We start from the raw sequence: 16,360 nt of genomic DNA, 5'->3' as shown, positions 1-16,360 counted from the left end.
ATATGTTATTTTACTAATGTTTCTAGGTTGATGTATTATTTGACCTAAATACCTTGTAATATTTAGGTATACACTGTTTTTAGTACTGTAAATATACCGTAGTACTGTAATTAATAACAGTGACATAATGGTTACGTACATAATTATATACCTAAACTCACGCCTATTTCCCATTGCAGTAAGTGGAAACTATGGATTCCAGTCCAGTTGCTTCAATGTTGACATACTTCTTCATAATATTCAATGTTTTTTTATTTGCATACTATGATGGTGTACAAGTTTGTAAGTTACATATGAGTTTCACATCATAGACTCTTTACCACAACAAAATAGAAGTTTAAAAGAGAGAAGGAAGCTTTTCAAATAGTAACATCAGTATCATTAAGGTATTCACTAGTGCTGTAGTAACACTTATTAATTAGAAGTTCTTTTATTTTTTAAATAAAGATTTTGTCACTTTTTTCTTCTTTTAATATATTAGGCAGTTTATTATAAATTTTGATGGACATCACGTATGGGCTAGAAGAATAAGAATGTAGGACCAGTCTAATTCGTTAGTTTTGTTACCAAATGAATACGGATATATTTTAGAGTGAGTTTGAATTGCATGACTCTCTCTATCGTCAACTACTTAAGTATTATCATAAAACACAAATTAAGACACTTTAGATTACATATCGGTTTCACTGTTATCGATTTTTTCCTGTCGAATGTCGTTTGTATACTTAATTAATAATTAATTCACGAAGTCTAGAAACTTTTTCGATAGTTTTTAGATATTTCTAGATGGAATCAATATTCGTGTTAAGTGAGGCTTTCTAGAGAAAATTAAAGATGACTTTAATGAAGTGCATTTATGAAGGCTCTACTGCATTTTTATATTCTTTGAAACCTCAAAATAACGAATTCACCAGAAGAAGTTAACGATACTCGCCTGGGCCCTACAAACATTTTGTATTAAAATTACTAGGCGAAAGCTCCCCATTTGTCCGGCACGTAAGTAAGTACGCCCTCTGATTGATGACGGGAATTCAAGTTTATTCAGACGTAATGAATGAGGCATGTGCCAAGGGGCCGAGTATAGACATAACATAACGTAAGCTCACGACTACATCTCAATTGGGGTAGTCAGAGGTACATCTATCGCAAGACGAACTCACCTCACCGAGCTTTTAGTTACACCAACGTGATAGGTGGTGAGCCATATCGCCGTCTATAATGATCGAGCCAACTGTGTTAGTGAAAACTGCACTTAAGATAAATTAATAACTCATTGGAGTAGGTCCGGTATCGGGGGTTCCAACCGTTGTTCCCCGTTTGAGAAACAAGCCGGTGTACCACAGGCACAGGACCACAGTCACTTTTTCCGAGTATAGCCATTTAGGTATATATGGATGGAGTATTTCAATGAAGGGTTCTTTTGAATTTTTATCCTAGCTGCTAGAAAGATAGCAATGAACTTTCTAGGTTTACTGCAAGGAACGGAACGTTATATTATTTGTGATTTCTTTTTTGAAATCATAAAACGAAACGTATTTTTCACAATGATTATGTTTTGAAAATAGAATTAATTAACAAATAACGAAGAAAGAAAACGGAATCTTATCAGAATGTCCCGTCCTGAGAATAAGAAAATAAATCTTTGTCTCGTTTATTTATTTTTTAAATTAAATGAAAGTTTTTTTTCTATCCTTGGCATCTTGGCAATGGCCCAGTAACGTTGTTGGTTAAGCGCCATCTAACGAGTTCTTGAGAACTATTTTTTTTAATTCTAAAAAAGAAAATCTCCCATTTCGATCGATGCTTTAATAATAAATCATTTATTGTGACATGGAATAAGGCAATTAATTTCTATGTGAATACATCTTCAAACACCATAGGCGTCAAATTACAGTAAATCACGACATAGGAAGTAATATGCAATGCTAAGGGGGTCCAATTGTGAACCCATCTGCATTTTAATACTGATTGGATACATAAATGAATATAAATTAAATATTTTTTCTGCCATGTTATGAATGAACAAAGGTGAGGCCACACGGTTGGGTTGTCGCTCCGTTGCGTCGTCGCAACGGACTATCAAACGTGAGCGCTACGGACGTCTTATCGATACATAGTTAGGTATGTCTTTTGTTGTGATTTATAAGTAACGACAGAGCTTTGCCGCTCCGACGACATCGCAACGTGCCTAGGGAATGCAATCCCGACTCGAGATCGCAAATTCAAGATCCCGCGGGATTGGAAATATAAATCCCGCGAGATCCCGAAATTTTCGAGATTTCGTCTAGTTCATAAAAAAATGTAAAGTTAGCATGGCTGAAAACAATGAAAACTGCTTGTTTGTCATAGTGAAGTTAATTAAAACAAAATATTTTTTGGAAGAAAACAAAATCCTTTATTCTTCAATATTATTAAGGCAGCCTGTTGTGCTTTCCTGTATACTTAATATAAATGTTGTCCTTATCTCTGTATTTTGTGTCCATTGTGCTCATCACAATATGCTCATTATGCTCAATAAAGTATTTTATCTATCTATCTGTTAACTAAATAATTAAGTTTTCTTTGGAAATCAGCATAATCAAAACAAAAAGTATAACTCAAGGAGATTCGCCCGATCCCGTCAATCTCGAATAAATCTCGTCATATTATACTTCGGGATTGATCTCGAAAAATTAGACGAGATCTCGCGAGATCGGGATTGCATTCCCTACCTACAACGCATCGTGTGGCATCGCTCTAACGTAAGTTGCGTAATGTTAGAAAAAAATTATAATGTAAAAGTCAAAATGTGTGGTATAAAATAATATTTAACCTAAGCCGCGGAAACCAGTTCTACGGAATTTCTCGCAAGGCCTACATGCAAATGTATGTAATACTGCTCTTGATTTTTATGTTGGTTGGTGCGCCAGTTTCTGAACAACTTTGGGTTGTTTTTGTAATGCTGCAAATAAGTTAAAAAAAAGGACATTTTTTATAATAATTCTTAGAAAATATCTGAGTATTGAAGTAAACGTAGGAGGTACTCTACCTACTCACGTGTTAATAACATTTTAATATCAATAATACATAATTAACTATGATTTTTAGAGATTAAAAGATTTATAATGATTCTAGATTCTAATGTTGTAATCAAAAATAATAATTTCTTACTTTTTATAGACAGATTTTGAAGTTTTGATTTTTTTAAATTACTTTTTTTATTTTTTATAGTATTATACACTTAAGTAGAGAACACTCAAATATAATAAGCCTTGTAATTAGTTTAATGTATGTCCGACACGTCCTTGACCGCTTTCCAATTTTCTTCAATTTACGCTCACCTCCGAGTCTCAGTATTATTTTTTGACCATAAAACGAAAACTACTAAAAAAATTTTGATTAGACTTGTACTATTTATTCATATTTAAAACCTAAGTTGGCCGATACTTAATCCGATAAAACACAATAATTCCAATACAATTTGTCATTTTTTAGAAATACACGTGCAAAAGTTTTTATACGCATTTTGTAGCCCCACGCACAGACACACGCACACGCACACACACACACGCACGCACACATACACGCACACACACACGCACACACACACACACGCACACACACATGCACTGGTGTTATGACACATAATATACGATTATTGTGTTATTCTAACAATATTACATTTAGGTAAGTACATACATACGGTACAAATACAAAACATATTAAATGAAGTTAATTATGAATCGTTGAACGAAAGAAAATACATTATAAACTTATAATAACACGGTAGTAGTCATCAAATCATACGCTTTTAATATTTTTAAATAGCCCATCAATACACGCCAATAGATTTCCCAGATTGAAAACTTTAATTAATAAATCACGTAGAATCCATAATTCATGCAAAGTAGTGATAATTTTAGACTTATAGTGTTATGTAATTTTGAAACGGTTTTAGGAAGAGAGTTTTGAAAAAGTTATTTATAGAATAATATGTAAATGTGGCAGTGATATATGATTAAAAACGATGCTATAGTACGGGTGGCACCGGTTTCGTGCGAATTAAACATACCTATCTACGTTATCTACGTTATTAATTATTATTAATGAAAAAAAAAACGTAGACAAACGTCTCGTTATATCCTTCTTCACGAGGTCCACTTACCTACCTTGACGACTTGACAGGTCCGGTTTTTTACAGAAGCTGTCTGACTTTCTAATCAGGATGTAGAAACCCGCGCATTTACAGGATAAGACACATCGTCATCTCCTTATCCCGTGTTTTCACAGGGTCCGCTTACCTTACCTCAAGATTTGACAGGTCCGGTTTTTATACAGAAGCGACAGACACTTACCTCCGAAAATTTATCGGGTATGTGTTGGTTTCCACTGAGCACATGATAGTCATTTAAAATCCAAACGTGAATTCGAAAACAATTTCGAAATTTATTGGTCCGTGCTGGATTTGTACCTACGACCTCACAATCAAAATCAAGCGTTCGATACTCAATAAATATATTTTGTTCAGAAGGTACCAGAATAAAATTACACTTTGAATCGTCAATTTTTATGTAAATTATATATTATAATCGAACGCCTTATCCACCTAAAACTACTGTAGCTTCTCATAACTTGTATAGCCGGGGAAAAGAGCTGTAAGAAAAACCTCGGCACAGGACCCTAGAAGTTCTTAAAAAATCACACCAACTAAGCTACCACGGTTGCATTTGTCAATACAATAGCAATAAATAAACTATATTCAGAGTTTCGGCCGTAACCCACAGTCTAGTTACGATAGGTATAAATCACAGATAAGCCACGGCGAAGCGCTCTTACGATGAATCTATGTAAATGAATCCATGTGGATGGAAAGCGAAAGTTTCAGCCATACTGCCTTTAATTGTAGTCAATTTTAGAGGAAATTATCATACTGTGGCACGTTAATGTAGTGTAAAACTGTTGTTAAACTATCCTATGTTGTTTTGTGACGCAAGTAACCTGGATATGACTTGTTGAGGAAATGTATCAGAATGATGTAAGCAAGACTAACATTTTCCGCTGAGATTTGCTCCTATTTCAACTGGTAATAATACACTACTTCATGCGCGTGGATTATGATTGATTAAATAAGTAATGCTATCTCGGAACACTTTCGACACCTCCGACAAACTGTTCTACGAGTTTTCTCTTCTTCTCTCGTGTGGGTAGTGAAATTTCCTACCTCATCAACCCTATTGGGTATTAGACTGGGTCAAAGATAAATTATAATATATTTATATATTTTATTATATTATTTTTATTATTATAAATAATAAATCGAATAGTAAAATAAGACTGATTTTATTATATTTTATAATATTTATATAGTTTGACCGCTTTTATTGATGACGTCACAGTACAGCATTTCCATACAAACTCAAAAAAGCCACAAAGAGAAGTTAAAAAGGCCATAAAAAGCAATATTGCAATTTGCGCACGTAAAAGTAAGTGCGCAATGCAAACAAATGTCAAATAGCAATATTGTTTTCTCAGATGAATTGCTTCGATGTGGCAATTTTAACCCCTCAGAGCTCGAAAAACGTAATAATAACGTCCAAGACGACATAGTGTGGTTTTTTACAGTAATTTCGTGTTTTTGACGTTTAGTAAAAAGTAACTGATTTGACTAGTTGGAAACTAGCCTTGGCCGGACAAAAAAGAAACATTGTAGAAGAGCCTATAGTAGAGTGCGTGGTTGCATTTTTGTGGTAGGACGCAGGGACTTTTTATGGGTGCACATTCAAATAATGACATCAATATCCTCTGAACTGCATACTAGACTTATTTTTTCTTATTTAATACAAGTCAATAGTCGTGAATTTGTTCGCGTAGACATTATTTTGTAGCCTGAGTTAAAACACTACACTACTACACTACACTATACACTACACTTTGCACTTATATGGGATGATTTACTATTATGGGTTGGGGTTTTTTTTGATTTATTTATTTGTTTGTTATACTTTGTACTTTACTTTTTTACTGATTTTTAACACCATAAAACCGCCTTATAGTAAAAACCTCGTGGGTGCCATTTTGAAAAATCATATTCTGCTTGGATTTTCTTCAACGTTTATAAATGTTATGAATCTGATTTCCGTCCGGGTTTTAGAATAAGTACTAAATTTTATCAGGATTAAAACTGGCATATCTGCTAGGTACGTGGTTTTGTTATAAAAAACACATCCGTTTTTTTTTTAATTTAGATGGGTTTGCTCTTGACTTCGTTCTTCCACGAGGAGAAGAAGAAATCGACGGTGGAACCAGTTTACCCAGAAAATGCCTATTCACCCTATTCACAAAGATTTTTCAAAAAGGCCATTTTGTGGTTTTGACTATAAATCGATGATAATTTATGTTAATTTGCATAATACTTATAAAGAAAGAAACATTTATTACTTCCTGACACCACAGACACAGACAGACAGGTACATTGCATTCAACATAGGACAGAAACCACACGGAAATCAATACACAGAAAAAATAAACAAAAAAAAGAAGAAGAGAAGAGAAAGAGATGACTATTATCTACCTACTACTCTAAATACGACTCAATTTAAAAACAACCGTAGCTCAGAAAGTTCAAATAAGTACATAATGGTTGTATTTATTATTTAATTATATTTATGAGAAATTATAGTAAAGCGCATAATTTGCAATAAAAAAAATATAAAAACAAAAATGTATAATAATTTATAAATTTATTTATAAATATAATTATATTTATTTATTTATTATATTTATTTTACACCATCGACAAAATATTATTTACATTAAGTACTTATAGAGTAATATCAAAAAAGTGAACCATAATAATGAATAAACAAAACATAAAACTAAACAAATTATTTACAATTAAGCTATTTGTAACCATTTATAATTTATAAGAACTTATTTATAATCTCTTTTACGGCTGTTATTTCTCTGAACTTTAAATAAGTAATACCATAAAAAATAATTAAGGAAATGATAATATTTCCCGCGCATGATAAGATTTTTATTTGATGGTAGATTGGCCAATGGTTTTATTTTAAGCCAGTTAGTGCATTACGCTCACGTGAGTGTTAAATGGTAGTATAATTCAGGCTATTACAAGTAACTCTGTTGGCTTTATCGAAGCGGAACAGAACCACTTCATTTATTTTCTTCAACCTGATTGAACGTCGACACTTCCCTGTTTCACAACTCGCTGTTTCTCTCATTAATTTATTAGAAATATCTTACTGCTTTTTGTAAGAAATTGAAGTTGTGATACGAATAGTTAAAGTTATAATCTAGCTGGGATAATCACACCCGCAATCGATATTGGGAATAGGGAGGCAGCCTTTATAAAATACACTGAAAAACAAATGTAATTTTTTGACTTGCGTGCTTAGGGAAACTCTTAAAGAGAAAATTTAAATCGAAAAAGTCTGACTTGGACGGGATTTGAACCGAACTGAAGCCCCCCAGCTTAATGACGATACATAGATCGAAATAATTTCGCATGGAAATGGGGCATGGAGGAGGACTCGGAGGTGTAATGGTTAACACGCTCGTCCCGGCTTGAGAAGAACTACGGCTTCAAGTCCGGTCCGAGATAGAATTTTTTTTCGATAAAAATTTTCTCTTTATTGTAGATTTGCCGCAAACGGCATTAACTACAGATGTCGCCCCGAGCCGAGGTTCGCGCCCAACTGGGCACCCTCAGGCCTGTTATCTTAAAAGTTGCACCGGGTGACAGCCTTCAGCGCTCCCCATTTGTCCGACCAAGTAGTTCATGCCATTTGCGGAAAATCTACAATAAGTCACGTCAAAAATAAACTTGTAATTATTTAATAACTTATTAAAGGAATATGTTTTCGCTTGTTACAGGTGTTCGGACTAGCGGGCGGAGGTGTGTCAAAATGCAAATAGACGCTGGGCCCTGGGCCCAAAAGCGAGTGAAGAAGTGAGTACTTATACCCAAGTTTAGATACTTACCGATGAGTTTTATTTAGATATCTTCAGACTACGCCGTCTGCCTGCAACTCGAAGAATCATGGTTTGAATCATCCACCACAGTATTCATTACGATGTCACTAATATTTTATATAGTTTGGCAACCCTAGTTTGGTCTTGAAATTTTATTTAAACTAGCTTTGGGGAAATACTGTTTTCACTATTGGTAGATGGTAGATGTCTTGGTAGATTTAGGCAGAATATTACACCCTTGTCACGTGATAGAATTTTAATTAACATTCCTTAATAATACGTAAGTAGGCTGCTTTTCCACCAGAGTTGTGCGAGGTAGCTAAGCGGTGTGCGAAGAAAAAATCCACCAATAGAATCACTTCATTTTCGTAGCCTCACTCAACTCAGCTCTGGTGGAAAAGGGTTTAGCGAAGCGAGGTCATTCTACATACAAAACAAGCGAGAAATGTGTGCAAAGGATGTGTTGCGAGGAATATGTTGCGAGGTTTGTGACGATTTCACAGCTTCGCAACGCATCCTCGCACCGTATGCGCATTTTGACAGCTCCGCTACAGTTCATCGTATGAGACATTTACCTCGCACAGCTCTGGTGGAAATCCCTACACATTTCCACAGCACAGAGCAGCTACAAATCCTCGTACGACACATTTTACTCACACAGCTCTGATGGAAAAGCAGCCTTAGTCCTATTCCATTCTCCAGCAATGTTACCCCAGTATCCAACACACCGGTATTAAAAAAAACTTGAATTTTCCGTAAGAATTTTATCACGGAAGCCATTAAGAATGCCTCACCTCTAGACAAACGCACAAGAAATAAAGGAGTTTTTTTTTAAATATTCAATGGCCATAGGGGAGCTTAGTTAAAATAGCTAATAATAGACGTATGCGCATATCGCAGAGATCCAAAGCGTAACGATTTTTTTTGTTTTACTTTTTTCTTTTGTGTCTACTCATCCGACCACGGCATGCTTTCATGTTGTTATATTTGATACGAATGTATCTTAATGACATTCAAATTATGACTAACAATATTTATGTTTTAATATGAATATAAAGAAGCCATATTGGACCCCATGAACGTGTATACTACGTAGGTAAATTTAATAAGTTTTTAGTTGAATGAAAATAAATTGCACATAAAGATAAAATATCAAAAGATGGTTTCCTGCAATTATATTTCAAAATAGTAATATACAATGGAATGTTACCTATTACACAGGCTATTGCGAAAATTTGATATGTATACCAGCCATTAAATTACGCAGTAGGTACCTTTTGTATATTCCATTTATAATTTACATACTTGAGGGTGGGGTCTTATATATGGTTCAATAAAATTCTTTCAAGAGGCCTATATCCAGCAACGAACAAATAGCTTAAAGATGACGTATCACGTTACGTTGGTCTAGAAAGCTCGGTGAGGCGTGGGTACTTAGTTCATCTTGTGATGGATGTACCCCCGACTAGCTCAATAGGAATATAGTCATGAGCTTATGTTAAAGATGACGATTTCATTTTACGTATAAACTGGTTCAGATGTGAAACTGCGAACTGACAGCGGCATATTTCGCGACTTAAAAAATGATAGCTAAATCATAAATTAGTTATTTTTTAATGACGAATGTAAGACATTGCAGCTTTTGTGACCTATACTACACATTACAGCTTATTTGTGGCTTTCCCTTCGCGGTTTGGAAGGTGAGATAGGCAGTCGCTTCAGTAAAAAAATTGGACCTGTCAATTTTCAGATTAGGTAAGCGGACTCTGTGAAAATGGGATAACGCTAGGGAGATGATGATGTGACGAATGTAAGACATTTTGTAACTGAACTCCGGGAAAAACTAAATAATAATAAGACACGTCAAAAACAAAATAAATTATTTTCTTGCTGAACTGGAAAACGTTACATGAGCAACCTTGCTAAAAAAACTATTAATAATTTTCTCAGTTCACTGACTGTAAAATTCGCATATTTTTATGCTGCCTTTAGTATACCTTTTAAGTAAACTAAAGTAAATAACCATCTATCTCCAGATGGTAACCTGCGATAACGAAACCGCAGCCCGCGGCGGGTTCCGGCTGGGCGCACGTGACGACGAACCGCGCCGGCCCCGTCCGCCCAGCGTGTCGTCCCTGTCGCTCTATAAGCAGAAGATCGACGCGCTCTTCGACGACTCGCGCTCCGTCACCAGCCTGCCTTATGCCGACCACGATCAGCGGAGGGACAGCAAGGTTTGTGTGGAAATATAACTGTAATGCATCCCTGTAGCGGCGCCCACTCCTCGTGGGTCCTCCCTGTCACTCTTTAAGCAGAAGATCGACGCGCTGTCCATTGATTGCGAGTCATTACTTGCAATCCTGCACCAACCTTATGTCGACCATGAACAGCAGGAAACAGCCAATTTGCCATGTACCTAGTTAAGTCTCTTTTGTAACTCTATTCTTTTATTAAGGAGCATTAAAGTATATTTGAATTAAAATTTGGAAGAGCATCGTTTTATCTAGAATAGGGTATCCTTAAGTTACGTACGATAACAAAAATCTGCAGTCAGTTAATGAAAATACTAATAAGCCCTATAAATATTTGTTCGCAGGTCAGTTTAACAGCTCACGATAGCAAAGCGACGATCTACGAAGATGACGGTTACTGCCAGAGTAAAATCAGTAAGATTAACAACCAGGTGCAGGATCGCATAGAGCGGATGTTCGCAGACATGGCGGGGGAGTCCAGACCCAGCAGCGAGAACATCGGCGTCCACGTTTTCAGCGTCCACTATCTCGGATCTACGCCCCTGCAGAGCAAGGTCACCAGTCTCGGTGGACTACAAACTCCCCTCAAAGATCTGTACTTCGCCTACAGAAGAAACCTACGCCACAAAAACACGTTCCAAGGCAGATTAGAAATCTCCAAAAGTGGCCTCAAAGTCCGTTACAAAGGAGAAAAAGGAGATCTCGAACAACTAAATCCTTTCCCCACAATCGCTGTCTGGTCCGCCGTCAAATTCGTCGTCCAACCCTCAGAACATGACAGCCGCGACCTAAGTTATGCGTTCCTGCCCTTAATAACTGATCCGGACCATATCGACAAGTTTGCATTGTTCAAAACCTTAGAGTCGCCTGACAAAAAATATATCCTCTCCTACAACGAAAATTCGCATTCACCCCTTTTCGCTGTTGTGATGAGGAAGATCGGTGTCGCCAAACAATTGGAGTGTCATGGGTTTGTATGCCAGACTACCGAGGACGCTATCGTAATAGCGGCCACGTTATACAAATCTCTCATGTCACACATGAGTCGTCAAGGCCACAACGAAAAGAAGAAATTGAAGAACCGAAATGGAGTCAGCTGTATGAGCGTAGCGAGTAGTCTGTCACCAAATGACGTTCCAGTCAGGCCTCCTCGTAAGAAACGAAGCACGTCTTCAATGAGTGGAGATAGTGACAGAGCAGATGGATTCTCAGCCAGCGAGTCATATCACGAAAAACCAAAATTGGAAAGAACTAAGAAGATCTCATCGGAGAGTCTGCCATCGCCTCCCCTACCACCTCCGTCCATCCCTCCGGCAGAACCGAAACGCATCACTGTTGAAGAGGTGAAAGCTAAATTAGATTCAATTAAACACGACACAAGCGGCAGCGACACACAAGAATCCAAAAAGTCTTTGACTAAAATAGTGCCGAATAATCCGAAATTACAGAATCTTCAAAAACCTAGCAGTAGCGAATCTTCAGTCCGGAGTAAAGTTTCGGAAAAAATTGAACTTTTTAGGGAGCTAGAAAGACGAAAGAATCTTCAAAGACCACCGACGTTGCCACCTCCTGTACCATCGAAACCGCCACCGGAGTCTTCTTTAGATCATACGAAAGAGCCTTTGAGAAGAACTCAGAGCCAAAGAAAATCTCTAAACGAATCTGGTGATATATTGACGAAGGTTGCAATTCCTCGCTCAGGCAGCTTCCTGAACGCCGGGGGACTGACTCGATACAAATCAATCGGTCACAGGTGCGTGCGTTACACTTATCTCTCGCTTACAAGATATCGTCGTTTTTATTTTCACTAGATTGATGCCTCAATTTCCTCCATCTTAATTTTTCACATGATCGGTTATCTTGAACACTAGAAATAACTCGCTAACAAGTCGCGAATAGACCGCGCTTAGTCAAGTGTTTCGATTACATTGCATGTTTGTAATTGCATCGCATCCGCTACTTTTCTCTCGTCTAATATTAACACTACTATTTTCTTCGAATTACACGCATTTAGAAATACTTACCCAATATACATAAATAACACATACTCGTTACATTATGGAAATTACACCATTTAAAAAATATCAATTTGAATTTCAGAAACAACGGAAAGAAGGGGGGCGGTTCACCGCTAGGGTTCAACGAACTTTTCAACGAATTCAAAGTCCAAGAGAACTTACATTCGATGGATGAAATCCTCAATGCCATAATAGACGCAGAAGGAATGTCCTTCAACGATTTAAAACCGATATATAAAGAGTTTTTACTAAAATTAGCAGTTACTTTGACGAAAGACGAGATATTCCAGCATAGTAAAGCGATAATGAAGAAACAGAAGAAAAAGATACTCAGAAGGAATAGCATGTTCCAGAATAAAAGGAGAAAAATATTTAAAGGAGCTAGTGGCCTACGAATGGTATTTCGCATGCCATTCGGGAAAGATATGCAGAAAGAGAAGAAGAAGCACTCAGGATCTTTAGATCTTCCGAATGTGGCGAATAAAGATCCTATTTCTGAGAGTTCAGTTTCGACGTCAAGCTACGACTTGCGGCAGTTTCGACCGAAGGAGCCGGTACTACCACCACCAAAGCGACAAACAATGAGGCAGAGAAACTCCAAGCGGTCTAATAAAACAGTTCACGTGTCAAAACGGAATGGAAAAGTATCAAGACCAGGCGAAAGGACCTCAACGTCTGAAGATTCAGACTTCTTGACGCTTAGCAATAGACTTGGATGCCAAAATAGAAATAGCTCAAGCGGATATGTTTCATGCTCTGAATGTGAATCTGAAGGTTGTATGGATCGTTGCTATTGCTCGTTAAAGGACTGTAAATCAAAATGTTACTGTTCTCCAGCTGAAAAGGATCCTGCTAAAGCGAGACTTTTAGGAAAGAGCAAAAGTTGCAAGGATTGTTCAAAGTGAGTATAGTCTTTGTTGCCTAATGTGGGTTTCGGGACGTTATCAAGCTCATGCGATCCGTAGTTGCAATTACGTCTTTGTTCTATACGTATTATATGCCTTTGATATAAGTCAAAAGATTGCCAGATAATACTTTATCTTTTAATTCAGTTTCTCTAGAAGACAGATAGATTTTTCGGTCCAAGTAACAAAACGTAGTTGCATAAGTTGATATTTTAATTAACGTTTAGGCTTTTTTTGTTCACTTAAAAGCAGTCTAAAAATTTCACTACTTTCCTGTCTTTGTTTTACATTTCATTTACCTCTAATAGAAGCGCATCTCGAGTGACTGTTGCTTTAATTTCATTTGAAGAATCATTAGTGTCTCCAGAGGAATGTGGACCTTGTAAGTCTTTGTTTATGGTCGGTTTTGAGTCATTCACGTGTGGTAGAAATGAAATGTGTGTGTGCGAATCAGAGCGTAGCGCGTCCGACGCTTGCGACGCCTCACGAGTAACTGAACCAAATTATAATTATTTACAGTTGACTGTGAATTAATCATTTCACTAGGATTCGAAGTTTTTACTGTTCTCGTTATCGCACGCTAGTATTTACGAGGTGTAATTAACACAGGTCTAAAATGCCGCTTAGAGAAAACGAAATTTCTACAGATAATGAGTCGGCAGGAAATATTTGGGATTGGCAGCATCTCGGAAATTTTGCAAAAGCACAGAATTTTATTACTGTTTGACTATGCTGTGATAGCTGTTACAGTTCAGTAACCTGATACAATTATGCGTTTGGACACTGTAGTGACAAGATGGTCTATGATCTTTCTAGGTACGTACGGATACTTAATAGAATCCACGGGAAAACAGATCGGAAGTCGTTAAGAACTAAAAAGCGACAATTCTTTTGCATTCATTTCATAATTAAGTATATTTGACTGCACAGTGATTTGAGATGTGACAGATTGACCACCAAACTAAAGGACCCCGGAACGATTCCTGGAATTGCTTTTTTTATATTGCCTTGTGCAAGTTGATCTTACGCCAAACTAGGTACAGGCAAAAGGTACAAATTAAAACAAATGACGAAAATCGAAAAATTTGACATTTCCAGGGACTTCTACGATGGCGACTTCAGCTACTGCTCGTGCGATTCTGAGAGTTGTGCCGATAGCAATAAGTGCTATTGCACCGGACCCCGGAGAGGGATGCAGAGTTCTCAAAGTCTGGAGTATTTGAGGAGTCCCTCCCAGAAGACCTACACTGATCGGTTGAAACGGGCCTTTGATGACCAAGAGGGGAAGAAGGGAAGTAGGCCAAGGTAAGATTAACTTATTCATTAAAATCTAAAGCACACGTACGCTCACTGCTGATAAGTAAAGACCTGAATGCTGATGTTAGTATGATTTAGATGACCTTTGTATTGTAATGGCTAAACTTCACCGGCAGAGGTCCAGGGTTCGATTTTGGTCTGGTCAAGCGGATTTTAAGGCAATTGTGGCACTTGTGACTACTTTTACCATCTGTAAATAAACCTCCCTAAGCCTATGGTCTTGGGGGAATACTAGTTTATGTACAATGTTTATGGCACAGGACCAGATCCAATGCAGGAAGATTGCGTATAGTCACGATCCTCACCAGTTAGTCAACGAGAAAGAAGAAATAAAGCCCTTTCTCTTCGTCTGTGGGTTTTATGGTTCATCACTGACTGCATCCGGGTTGCTACGACACCAATTTCTAGTTTATTACAATAAAGACGCCAGGGTTGCTGAGGTTGTTCATCCACCTCACAACCCACATGATAGAAGAATAGTCCTTGGCATGACTCCAGTATAGGAGAACTAAGCTTACGAAAAATCGTTTTTCATCATATTTCTATTTGTTATATAAAAATTATGAACAAAAGAATCTTTTGGACGCGAATGACCTGACCTGATGTTCCCCTGTCGACAGATCCAGCGGTACGTCCCACCGGCGGCGCGACGAGCGGAGGCAGCGCGCGCGCAGCTCCGACAGCCTGGCGCTGGACTACGAGCTACTGCTGCAAAACAAGGCGCGGGACACCAGTAGCCGCAATTTGCAGAGACTCACAGGTATTACTTGACACTTTCACTCATAGAATTGCAACCCAGGCACACCTAACATTGGCGGTTGCTCACAAGCAACCGCAAATGTCCTATCCAAAATGACAGCTGCGATGTGCTATGAGTTAAAAACTTGTCACCAGGCGGTTGCTGTGCCCACCCCGATAGCTATTAGAGCCGTATCTCACTAGGACACTATTGTGGTGCAACCACATTACCACAGTCGTACCACCAACTAAGCGCGGTAACAATTAAGGACCAGTACTTCCCTGCTGGACGGAGTTAATCCCTGGACTAACTTATCCTCCACTCTTAGGTAATACGTTCAGCTGCTTATCATCCTAGCATGTCGTGAAATTCCATCTGTGTAAGGCAATCACAATTGCATGGATTAAAGTTACTGTGAATGGATTTAGGTCCATTCACTTGAGGATATTGACTAATCAATATCCGTCAGGAGTTTTGTCAACACTGACTCAAATCTTGGTTTTACCTATTCCAGTCCGGAGCACCGGCGCAGGCTCCCACGATGCACTCAGCGTAAAGAAATCAGCAGAAATGGCAGCTTTGTTTGCAGACGTGAGGCTTTCTCAACGGACTGACGTCCGATCCCTTGCCGGAGGCCTACGCAGGGCTAGGCCTCCGCCCCTGCCGCCGTCGCCGCCCCGCTCCATACCACCGCTGGCTAGGATGTTCGATCACCGACCCTTGAGTAGAAATGCTAGCCTAGAGGACACACTCGGATATTTACCGTGAGGAGTAGAATCAGGCATACGACAAGGTTTTGAATGTTATTACCATTAATGTTCTGGGTTTGAGCAAATTGTATGTTCTCCTGATGTTGGGTCAACGTGTTACAAGATTGGCAAAACCCTGTCATGTTGCGGGCTAGGTGATCTGCATAGGTTTAAATATAATATTCGGTAGCTTCGTTTTTTCTTCTTGACAGAGTTGTCAATTTGACATTAAGAATATTCCGATACACGCTCAAACACTCACCGTTAGAAGTTGGCAAAAGAAGCCGTACGGTAATGTCGGCCCAACTCTGCCGTGTCATACGAATCTCTGCTATCTCAAAAAATGCTGTTTTGAGTAAATCGCCTTTAAAGTTTTTTTCAGTTAATCGTCTGTATAGTTCGTATTAAG

The 16,360-nt window shown here is 37.9% G+C and overlaps 1 protein-coding gene across 1 annotated transcript in view; it reads left to right on the top strand.

Annotated features, from left to right (window-relative positions):
* Positions 1-16,130, top strand: part of LOC126375987 (uncharacterized) — a 65,599-nt gene extending 49,469 nt beyond the window's left edge. The window contains exons 2-8 of the mRNA XM_050023126.1: positions 7,873-7,948; positions 10,008-10,205; positions 10,568-11,976; positions 12,324-13,142; positions 14,245-14,451; positions 15,084-15,223; positions 15,717-16,130. Coding sequence (XP_049879083.1) covers positions 10,008-10,205; positions 10,568-11,976; positions 12,324-13,142; positions 14,245-14,451; positions 15,084-15,223; positions 15,717-15,970 — 3,027 coding nt within the window. The 5' untranslated portion in view covers positions 7,873-7,948 and the 3' untranslated portion in view covers positions 15,971-16,130. The remainder of the gene's footprint in view (positions 1-7,872; positions 7,949-10,007; positions 10,206-10,567; positions 11,977-12,323; positions 13,143-14,244; positions 14,452-15,083; positions 15,224-15,716) is intronic.
* Positions 16,131-16,360: the final 230 nt, after the last annotated feature.

Source organism: Pectinophora gossypiella, chromosome 20 (genome assembly GCF_024362695.1).
Source record: "Pectinophora gossypiella chromosome 20, ilPecGoss1.1, whole genome shotgun sequence".
NCBI classification, from domain to species: Eukaryota; Metazoa; Arthropoda; class Insecta; order Lepidoptera; family Gelechiidae; genus Pectinophora; species Pectinophora gossypiella.
This window is presented reverse-complemented; position numbering and strand designations above follow the sequence as displayed.